Source organism: Pteropus alecto, unplaced genomic scaffold, assembly GCF_000325575.1.
Source record: "Pteropus alecto unplaced genomic scaffold, ASM32557v1 scaffold57, whole genome shotgun sequence".
In the NCBI taxonomy this organism is placed as follows: Eukaryota; Metazoa; Chordata; class Mammalia; order Chiroptera; family Pteropodidae; genus Pteropus; species Pteropus alecto.
This window is the reverse complement of record NW_006442508.1, coordinates 5,141,914-5,153,876: the sequence shown is the minus strand read 5'-3', so window position 1 is coordinate 5,153,876 and position 11,963 is coordinate 5,141,914. Positions and strand designations below refer to the sequence as shown.

Below are 11,963 nucleotides of genomic sequence, written 5' to 3'. Positions count from 1 at the left end.
TTTTTATATGAGATAGCGCTTGCCTGGCATTACTCATTAGTATTATCTGGGGCTTGGAGAGAGGAGGCTGCAAATTTTCTATCATAAAGACAGAGGGGCTTGGAGAGAGGAGGCTGCAAATTTTCTATCATAAAGACAGAGGAAAGAGGTTAGGAAACGCGATTACCCGGAGTGCACCGCCCATTCATTCATTCAGTTGTATATTCGACATCTAAAGACTCATTTGTGCCGGGCATTGTGCCAGGTGCTGGGGCTGCAAAGCGAAATGAGACACCGCCGCATACTCAAAATTAATGATAATTAACAAAAATTAGCAGAACCTTCGAGAGCCTGGGGAAAACCAGTTAGGCATTGCAACCTTCCCACTCGGAAGACAGATTCAGAATCCAAACGCAGGAGAGGAAAGAAGCAGTAGTCTCCAAAATAGAGTCAGGCGGGAAGGAAGGCCAGGAGGAAGAGGGAAACCGCATTTCCCTAGGGAGAGAATCTGTCAAGGATACTCAGTCGTTTCCCCAAGGCTGCGAGGGAGAGGAATTTGTTTTTCTTTTAGAAAAACGGAGCCCTTTTCCCTACTGGGCTCGATTTCTAATAGGGGGAGCCCCGCCTCTTCAGGCTGTTGATTGGCCAAACTCTTTTTCAGATAATTTATGCCAGCATTTTCTCGGTCTGATTGGCTCCCCGGCTCAATTCCGCTGAGAGTCGCATCCTACCTGGTCTGGAGGTGTATTGCCTTCCCACATTCTCCCTCCTTGTACTCGCCCAGCTGCAGCTGAGGTGGGCGAAAAAGTCCTGTCTTGAAGAATTGAGCGGAAAAAGCGATCTTGATGGGTTCTTGGAAAGCTTTTCTCTTCTCTCCTTTTCTTCTGTGGAGTCAAAGTAGAGGGATGAGGCTGATGTTCTTGTTACTGATCCTGCATTTGGGAAACTGGTGAGTAAATGCAAGGACTTAAAACTGTTATTTGGTATCTACCCTCATCCCCCTCCTTTCTCTTTCTAAGTTAAGGAATTTGCATTTCCTCTGGCATATGTGTGATATTTTGCTATCATTTTATTTTCTGATTTGATCTACTCATTTTCAGGTAGAATGGAATTAGCTTATGTGTGAAGCATGGAGATTTGTTCACTTGTTTTTGGCTTGAAGTACAGTCAAAATTATTAAAGATTCAGTTACTGGGAATGAGTATGGAGAGTAGAAATTATTTTGCTACTAAACTTAGTAAATGAATGTCATTAATGAACTTTGTGATGATTCTGCATTTTAAAGACAAAGTTATTTTAGAAACTAACAAGTTTCATAGCATAGTATGATGCTTTTTATATACTAATATTATTGTTTACCTACCCCCTCCCTTTTATGTTTTGCTATTCTGGGAAAAAATTTAACATCAGAAGATTATAAATATGGCTATGTTATATTTGTGAGCATGTTATATTTACATTAGAAATGATTGTGCATATTTTCTTGAGCTAGATTCGAATGGCTTTTATTTTAATTAGCTATCTACAAATAAAAATTGTATAGTGATGTAAATTGCTTGACTGTGTGTGTTTGACAGAGAGAGAGAGAGGAAGAGAGAGAGATCAAGAGAGAGACAGAGAGAAATTACTAACTGCAACCGCAAGCCTCCAATTTAACAGGAACAAGACTTGGGCTGCAATACCTTTCAATAAAACTTTGAAATCATCCTGGAAAAAAATAAAATATTTAGTTATTGCATCTGGCTATAGGAGTAGTTGGTGAACAGAGTTAAAATATATTGATTAAGAGAAAGACACTATAAAGGTCTTGGACATACTACTCATATCATGTAACTTGTGTTTTATATAAATGTACATTTAAAATTATTGTAGTATGTGATTTTGCTTAGAGCTCAAGAGTAAAATACAATCACTATAGATATGGAAACATGCCTTTATAACTACTTGCATCATTGCTAAATGAATTATTATTATAATTCAATTTAGTGTATGGCTAAAGTGAATTTTTTTGGTCAATACCAGCAGATAGAACTGTATTTCTTTTTCCTGAAAATAGAGAATGAATTAAAGTATGCTAAGTAATATTAGACTTGCCAGAAAACATTTGACACACAATGCTTTTTTAACTACTACATTTTAGTTTATTTATTCCTTTCCCTTAGAAACTTAACTGTTCTGCATAGGCACAAAAATACTACTCAATTAATTATTCCTTATATTATATATAAATTGTGTCCAAATGACTTATTTCTTTGAATATATTATAAAATTATAGAAACTATTTTGGTAGAACATATGTCATTGCTTTCATGTATCTTCATAATATTACAAATGAATCTGTGTTCTGATAAAAAAAAGATTTACCCAGTGGTTTTCTGAAATAACAAACTATATGCTCCTTTATCATCATAAGTGCAAGTTTCCCTTGCAACCTAATAGACCAGCTGCTTACCAGAGAGCACACTTACTAAAAGAAGTAAAGAGATAATTCGTTTTAAAAATATGTTTTGGTTTTGACAATGCTTACATTATGATCATTATAATTATCTCCAGAATTCTCTTCAAGCTGCTCAGAATTAAAAAGTTGTGTGTTGTAATGGACAAAGATGGCTCTAGAAATCTGGAGACATGATTTAATGTGTCAAGCATCCTTAACCTGTGAAAAGTTTCTTCATCTAAGAAATGAAGGGTAGTAGTATGTCATTTATGTTTTCTTTAACTTTTCACATACAATGTGGCTAAGATTTGCACTGAAACATAAAATAACTCAATAGTTGCTTCACTGACTTTTCTTAGTTGTTTTCAAGAAGAAAGTTCTAATTGGGAGTGCCATGTACTTTTTGTACCATATATATATGAATGAGTGAGACAGAGGTGATGAGAAGTTAAAATAGATAAATAATTTATTTCATCATAGAACTATAGATAATCTGGGTTATTCTGTTCAGTGGATAAATATTTTAAAAAATAAAGCTATATGTTGCTGTTATAATTAAGTCTTAGGACCTCAATTATAAGAATTTATGTCTTCGCTTTTTAAAGTAGTTACAGTGTGGTGAACTTATCTTTTTAATAGTTGAAGATAATTGATCTTAACATATATAAATCATTTATATTCATATTTCCTTCTCCCTTTCTTCTTCTTTTGAATAATCTTTCCAAAACTAACCAAAATAGTTGTTTATAAGAATTTTGATGTCTTATTCTAGTTTTTAAAATAAGTCATCAAAGTCATCTATTTTGTGATTTACCAAATTGAAAACTATTTCTTATATTTAAGCAGAGAAAATAGTTTACTTCCTCATTAGTTTCCATCAAGAGCACAAAGGAGAGACACTATTTTTTATTGCTGATCTATGAAAACCTATCACATTATTGTAACTAAAAGCTGTGGTTATGGTTCTTGTATTTTATTCTCCACAAGACTCTATGGCATCTTGACAGTTAGTTAATACAATTGCTTGAGTTTGATTTGACTTATTTGTAATTTTGGAAGAAATATAATTATAATCAGATTTTTAAAAATGAGTTGAAAGTGTTTTGAGATTTTAGCTCTTCTAAAAAGTAATTTATGGTAAACTTTGACTAAGAAGTTATATTTGAAGAAAGCTCAAGAAAAATAACTTGTTTTTATTTTTAAGACAATTTCCTGAATCAGTAACATACGATTTAGCATTTAGTTGTCCAAATGAAAATATTCAAATATACATGCTTTATAAAATACATTATTTTCAAGTAATTTTAGTAATATATTTTGTGATGGTAGTTGTGAATGAATGTTACTTTTCTTTCTTTTTTTTAGTCATCTAGATTTGTGGCTTAATTTTCTAATAAGATACCAATTATAATAATGCAAATTTGAGGACAAAATAGCTTAGTATGAAGTTCCATCATAATTAAATATTCAAAGTAGGACTGAGAGAAAATGATTTTAAAGGTAAAATAGAAATGCTGTAATTGATAAATCTCTAGGTTAGTCTTTTATGTATACTCTTTTTTCATCTTATTTCATAGCATACTATGAGACACACTTTTTTGACTAAGCAGCAAAAGAAAATGTTTGACATTTCATTCAAACAGTAAAATAGACTAATCTGATATTGTGTATTTGTATAATGGTAATTAAAATTTGTCTAAGAAAATAATAATGAAGATGAAGACCCAAAGGAAAGAAGACATGATAGTATGGAAAACTGAAAAAAAAATGAGATATTATTACAATATGATAAATCACTGCTATGGGGGAGGGTGTGCATAAATTGAATGTATGGGCTTTGGGAAAATGATTCACAGATATGCATGGTACCGACTGAAAATCCTAGACTTTACAATCAGATGCAAATTCCACCTGAAGCTCCACCATTTTCCACTAGGGTGATTAGCCAACTCTTTGAGACAGGGACTCCTCATTTGTGAAAAATAGAAATAGCATCTACCTTTTCAGATTGTTTCAAAAACAAGGGAAAACATTTGTGGAAAGAATGTAGCACTTAAAATTTTAAATGAAAAGGCATTATAACAGGTACTCTGGAATAACAGTGATTTTAATATTTTTTATCCTAGTCAAAGAGGTTTTAAGTGCCATAGAATGAATTTCTTGGATTCTTGTACATTATTAAATATCTTTTGGATCTGAAAAAGATCATTCTTTTACAATGAATATTTATTGAATGCTTGCAACATGCTGGGTTTGCAGTGGTGAATGGACTAGACGTGAGTACTACCTCCATGGAGCTATACTCACTGCTAAGACCTAGATTTATAATATTAATAATATTTAAATAAAACCATCTTGTAGCCAAAATAAGGAAACATACCTTTAGAATTTCAAAGATAGATGTTGCCTATGGAACAGATCACAATCAAGGAAAGAAAATTAGGGAGCCATGAGATTTCTCATAGTAATACAGAAAGACTATGAGGAAAATGTCTCCAAAATTCTAAAGACAAATGTTCAGCGTAGAAGGTTATACTTAGTCAAATCACTAATCAAGTGTGAAGAGAGAATACCGCCTAGATACTGTTGTTTTCCCCATTTTACAGATGGAAATATTGGGGCACATCAGTTTTTAGGAACTCACTAAAAATCATTTTGCCAATAAGTGCTGAATCCAAGACTCAAATTCATATGTTCTATTTCCAGAATATGCATTCTAAGCCACCACACCTCTCAAATTACAAATGTGACATAAGTCAAAACAATTAACATGCAGGTGGATGAAGGAAACAAAAAGGAAGGCAGGGAAGGAAGAAGGGGAATGGAGGGGAGGATAGTGCAATTGAGAGAAGCACAGTAAGTATAAAAATTTGCTGTGTACTTATCACATCTGAAGTATTATGTGCAGTGCTAGATTGATTAGTTTGGGGAAAACTAACAAACCTAACAAACTGGAGTACTTGATCTATAAAAAACACTATGAGACAAAAGTGTGAAAAGCAAGAATTTTAGAATTTAGGCACGTTTTGTTGAGGAGTCATATGGCTACTTATTTTTACAATTGCTATATAAAGTCATAGTTGAATTTATTTTGTGTAGGTGTAACAGCTAAACCATAACCAAGTAGTGGAAACTATGTTAAGGGATTTTCTTTCAATACAAAAGCACTGCAACAATATAACGGGTGCCTTATCACTAGGCTTATTCAAGCAGAAGCTTGTTAAGAGTTTTTGTACTCTGTGGGAGGCAAATGACATACATTTTTTTTCTTTCTATTTTTAAATATCTCAGAATCTAATTCTATTAGTACTCAAATAGTTTAACCAACTGAAGCCCCATGTTTGAGGAAATGCTCCTAGCTATTCATTCAGTAAATATTTATTGAGTATCAACATTTCTTTAGTGCCTGCTGTGTGTTAAGTAGAGTTCTGCAACCTGGAGTATAGTAGTAAGCAAGACATAATTCTTGCCCTAATTGTGAAATGTATATGTATTTGTGTGTGTGTATAGATATATATGAATATATATATCTATACACATATGTATGCATATATATGTGTGTGTATATAACAGTGTATGTATATATGTGTGTATATATATGTGTGCGTATATATGTGTGCGTGTATATATAACAGCATACATGCTAAATGAATAGGACAAAGAGAGCAGAGTCTCTGTTCTCAGTGAACTTAAATTCTAGAAGTTTATATTGAGATGGTTTATTAATATAAACAAGACAATAAAATGCTATAATTCGTACTCAGAATTCTAGATAAGCTATAGCGGAGACACTAAGGAGGCTGGCATCAATTGCAACTCTGGGAAAAGATTGAATATTCTCAGCTGTCATGGGCATAAAGTCAGGTCAGTTAATGAAGATTAGAGAAAGAGAGAGATGACATTACTATTATATGGCCAAAAGTATGTTCTCAAAATTTGGTAGGCCTTTTGAAAATGATAGCCCTATGTCTTCTAGGAGATCCTTTACTCTAGTCATCTAATGTGCAGCATTAAAATGATAACATCCTATTAAAGGCTATATAATTCAGTTTAACACTGAACTTCTGAACTACGGGGATTCTTTCCTCCCAGATTCAGAGTATTCGAAGATTTAACATTTCATTCATTTCTTCTTATTCTTAGACAAATTAATTAAGTAACAATTATGTTGAGTAATAGTAGACTGTGTTAAGCTGTAGGGGTATAATAGTAAAGTTAACAAGGACCTGCTTTCCAATCTGAAGCTGGATCAGCAAATCAGAAAGTCTATGATATATTGGGCATTAAGAAAGCAATTCAATTTAACTGGGTAATTTTGAAGATCCAATTGGCTTTATTAAGCAATTTATGAACTAGGTAGCACCCATCTAGCAACTAGAAATGTATTCTGAGGCATTGTACAAAATGGAAGTTTTTTATAAGAAGAAGGGTGGGGTAAAGGAGCTATTAACAAAAGAAAAGAAAAGATTCATTCTAGACCAAAACATCTTTTGGGGATGGAACACAAGGGTTTTTCTCATACACTTTGCTGCTTCTCTCTGTGGAAGATAGAGAGGACCTATTTGACAGGTCGCCTCACTGATGTTGACCAGAAAATTCCAGACTAGTTGATTGAGATAATATTTCAGGGAAGGATTGAAACAGCAATAGGCAGGGATTAAATCTAGATTTGGTACCATGAGCTTTTAGCACAAGTAATGCCATTTGGGGCTTGTACTTTTCTCTTTAACATGGGTTTAATATAAGTATTTTAATATTAGTGTAATCAGGACATGATTTGCTTATAGAGATAGCTTTAAATCTGCTAGAATAAAAGGTTTTGGTTAAAAAATTAATCTTCGGGTACATTTCTAGAACCATCACTTATAGTTGCACAATTTGTCAATTGCTTAAATACAGGGACATCATTCATTTCCCAGCCATTTTGGATATGTATAAATATCAGAACAATTTCCCAGCATGTGTCATAGAGTGTCTTCAGTAAGGATCGCCTTCTCCACAAAATATCCATGTTGCTGGATTAAATTTAAGTGTTACTCAGACATATGTTCTACAAACTGATTTGTTACTCTATGCAGGTGGCTTATGAGTGTGTTTGTTTCTGCCATTTCCATAGTAATAATTCTTCGTGAAAAATTGCCATAACTAGAATTGACTAGAAAGAGTGGTTGTTTCTTTTCTACTTGTTTGCATTCTCTCTCTTTTAAAATAAATGATCTGAGAGGATGCTTATGCCAATGAAAACGAACAAAAACTCATTAGACATGGACAACAAGTTTAGTGGTTAACAGAAGAAAAGGGAGGAGGGGGAAGTTAGGTAAGGGTAAAAAGGATGAGATATATAGTGATGTAAAGAGATTTGAATTTGGGTGGTGAACGGTGAACACACAGTGTAATATACAGATGTTGTATTATTGAATTATATACTTAAAACCTATATAATTTTATTAACCAATGTCACCTGAATAAATTTAATTTAAAAATATTTTATTTCTCATTTTATAATCCCAAGACTTAGATTTATGAAACTGCATTTCTGCATTCAGAGAATCTAATTCCCATTTTTTCTATCATTTAATTTTAAGATTTTTAATATGTTTTATAATGTAATAAGCCTCAATATTATGCCTCTACTTTGTGAAATTTTTAACAGCCTTGTATTATTTATCTGATTCAGAAGAACATCAAAGGCTTAGAGAATATGAATGTCATGAAGAGTTGTATTATTTCTAAGTCTAAGTTATGGTCTGTCAATTTCTATGGATATAAATTGGAACAATGGAGAATTTGGTGTTTATTTTGATATTCTGTAAACCTAGAGGTCATTTTTTTATAGACTGTAATGAAAATATGGTTTCTTTCTCTTCCTGCAAAAATACAAGAAAATGGTCCCAAAAGAACATTTATAATCTTTAGTTATTCACCATCCCCCTGCATATTATTCATTGGACTAATGATTCCTAATTCCTAAACATTTTTAAAGAACAGAGTTGGCCTGACTAACAAAGTAAATAAGGAAAATGAAAACAATACTCCAAAAATGGACAAAATACATTGTTTTATTACTAGTATTACTGTGTTATTAAGTTCAATCACTAAACTACAGAAATTTCATATCTATGACCAAAGATGTTAAGAAACAAACCTCTGCTTTATTTTAAAATGTTCTCTTTATTCTCATTCTAAAAGTATGCCACTATAATAATTGATCTTTTAAAAATCTATTTTGATACCTATCTGTCCCTTTTCTCATTAACTAATAGAATTATACATTCTTTTATCTAATCTAACTAGATCAAACTATGTTCTAATAAATAGATTTAAAAATTGTTCAAACCTCTTTTTGAAACTAACAGTGAAGCACTCTATGCCCCAAACAATGTTAATTGCCATTTATCTCCTAACTTTGATGTAATATGAAGGGCTGTATGTATTGTACCTTATCAAGGAAATCGCATAAAATTCACAGTGGATGAAGATGCATTTTATTTTCCCCAGATCAATGTTCCATTCACAAATTGTGGAATTATTCATATATAATCCAATTTTCATTCTATTCTATGGAGTTAAAATATTTTAAATTCAAAGTTCTTCACCACAAATAGTTCAGACCTTGCTTTTCCTTATTTGTTTTCTTAAAAAAAAATAAATTTTTTTCCAAATTGATGTATATCAATTTCCAAGTGTATTATATTATATATATTATATGTATAAGTTTTTGTTGAAATATATGGAAAAACAAAACCATTTTCTCCAATGCAATATGTTTTTGGTCCAATAATGTAAATAATAAGGTCACTTATTCAGTTCCACTCCTCAAAATTACCTAGCGATTTGAAGCCTATACTTCCAGATTTTCCCCTAAGGTTAAACAGTGTGTTTATACACATTAGTGTGTATAATTATTTTTATATAAATAAAATCTAACGCTTGTATTTTCACATACCTAATATCAGAGATATGTTTCCAGATTAGTATACTTAGTGAACCTCCTTTTTAATGATGATGTGGTATTCTATATTATCGGGGAGTTATAAATTATTAATTTATTTCATAAGAGATTCTCTTTTATTACCCATTGTTTTTGTGTGTGTGTGTGTGTGTGTGTGTGTGCATATATATATACACAAATGTACACCTCCTTAATTTCTATATTCCATCAATATTGGTAAATTGCTAACCATAAAGCAATTCAGTTTTCTCTTAATGGTTATAAAAATGCCATTCATTCATATTATCACCAGTATTGGATGTAATAAATCTTTTATTATTCTGCCAATGTGATGGCTAAAATGTGTCACATTTTAATTTTCCCTTAATACCAGTAAATGTTAGCGTAATTTTATAAATTTATTGGCCATTTTTTACCTCTGAACTCTTGTACACTATGTTATAAATTTCTTTTTCTCAGTTTATCCTTTGTCTCTAGGCTTTTTCTAAATTGTTATGTTATCTATGTTATTTTTTATTTTTCTATATTTTATATCATTTTTTCCCCATTCCTGGTTTGTTTACATGTTGCCTGAAAAGATCTTCTTACCCCAAAGGTCAAAAAAATTTCATTATCTTCTTTAGTAATTTTCTATTTTGTTTTATTACATTTTGATTTTTAATATGATCTGTGATTTATGTGTAAGTAAGACTCTAAATTATGTTATTCTAAATGGGTTAATAACCATTTCAGTACGATTTACTAAATAATTCATCCTTTTATTTCTAAACTATCTAGTCACTTTTATCATATCATACATTTCTATTTACTTGGATCTGAATTTGCTAAATTTTGTTCTCACTGATTTTCTTATGTATTATTAAAATATGGTACTAATTACAGTAACTTTATTTTGTTTTGTTTATATTCTGGCAGGACAAATTTTATCTAACAAACTTTCAATAATTAATTCTAAACCCTTATGTTGCTTCTCCCACTTAACTATAACTATTTTAATCTATTACATATGAACTATGGGATTCTGATTAAAACTTTGTTAAATTTATAAACTAATTTGAGAATGATGTATTAACAATATTGTTTTATAGCCAAAATATTTACTTTGTCTTTATTTTTTCTGTTCTTATATTCTTCAATTAATTTTTAAATGTCTTTATATAAGATTTATACTTTTCTTGTTATACTTCCTCGTAAATATTTTATAGGTTGTGTTGTCATTGTGAAATAAATCAATTTTTTTGTTTATAATGAATTAGTGTTAATATCATTAAGCTACTGTGTTTTAAAAATTAATTTTATATTAGATAAGCTATAATAATTCTCTTATTAAGGCTAACTGATAGTTTTTAGTTGTTTATTCTTGAATCACTGTAATTTTACATGTAAACAGTAAGAACAACTTTTAATATTCTTTCCATTTATTCAGTGAATATTTTTTATTGGACAACTACTGTGTATCAGGCATTGAGCTAGGTTCCACTGAAATAACATTGAATGGCTTCAAGGAGCTTAGAGAGGACCATAAGTAAATAAAGTAGTTAATTAAGATACAGTGTGATCAATTTCCTGGTAAAGTTAAGCACTGAACAGATTGGAAACACATAGCAGAGAACACCTGCTTAATATTGTAGGCGTGGCTCTCTTTTCCCTCTTAAATTTCCAAGGCATTCCTCTCCATGTGTGTTAGTGATGGGTCTCATATTCCTTTGCATTAATAAAAAATCACTAAATTGAGCTGAATAACATTTTACTTCTGTAAAACTCTGAAAGTTCAAATCAATAACTGTTATGTAACACTTTTTCACTCATTTTACTTCCCTGCCAATTTGGGGGCAATAAAAATGATTCAGAGCTACAACTCTAGAAAGAAGTTTTTGTACAAAATAATTTAGCAGGTATATAAAGGTGAAAAGAAAATAACAAAATTCATTTTTTTTCATTTCTTATTTTATTTTTATTTTCTTTGACTTCCAGATCTAAAATCAGTGCTTATACCTACTCTTTAAAAGCTAGCACTTATAGGCTTTGCATTAGGATATCTTCTACTCAGAAACATTATAACAGGTATGTTTCTTTCCTGGGACTTGTCATTTGAATACTATGCTAATAGAAACTGTTGTTTACAAATAAACACAATTTAACTTGTCATGAACAACAGATCACAGATGAGACCTGGCTTAGGAGTTTCATTTGCTCTTTCTTAACAAATTAATGGAAGAGTCATAACCAGGTGTCATAACAGGGACATTCACAGTCACCTTTATATGAATTGTTTACAGGGTGGCTATATAATTTATCATCCAAATTAGGTCACTTTGCCAGCGAAAGAGGGAGCTATTAATTATTATTCCAGGAAAACAAGGTGTAAACCAGGCCATCCTGAGTAAACCTCGATGAGTATTTACCTTGTGCATGAAAAAGGATTTCTATTAATTGATTGAATTGCTATGAGTCTAGTGCAAACACAATGCTGGTAAAGGGGACTGGCTGGAAACTGAACTGTCAGTCAACTATGTTCCCACTGCAGAAGAACCAAGTGGCAAATTTTCAGGGCTGCCACTATTGATTTTTTAACAGAATATAAAACTCTGCTGC

At 31.4% G+C, this 11,963-nt stretch overlaps 1 protein-coding gene across 1 annotated transcript in view; it reads left to right on the top strand.

Annotated features, from left to right (window-relative positions):
* The first annotated feature begins 669 nt into the window (after positions 1-669).
* GABRG1 (gamma-aminobutyric acid type A receptor gamma1 subunit) overlaps positions 670-11,963 on the top strand; it is a 57,244-nt gene continuing 45,950 nt past the window's right edge. Inside the window, exon 1 of the mRNA XM_006922469.1 lies at positions 670-928. Within this exon, the coding sequence (XP_006922531.1) occupies positions 825-928 (104 nt within the window). The 5' untranslated portion in view covers positions 670-824. The remainder of the gene's footprint in view (positions 929-11,963) is intronic.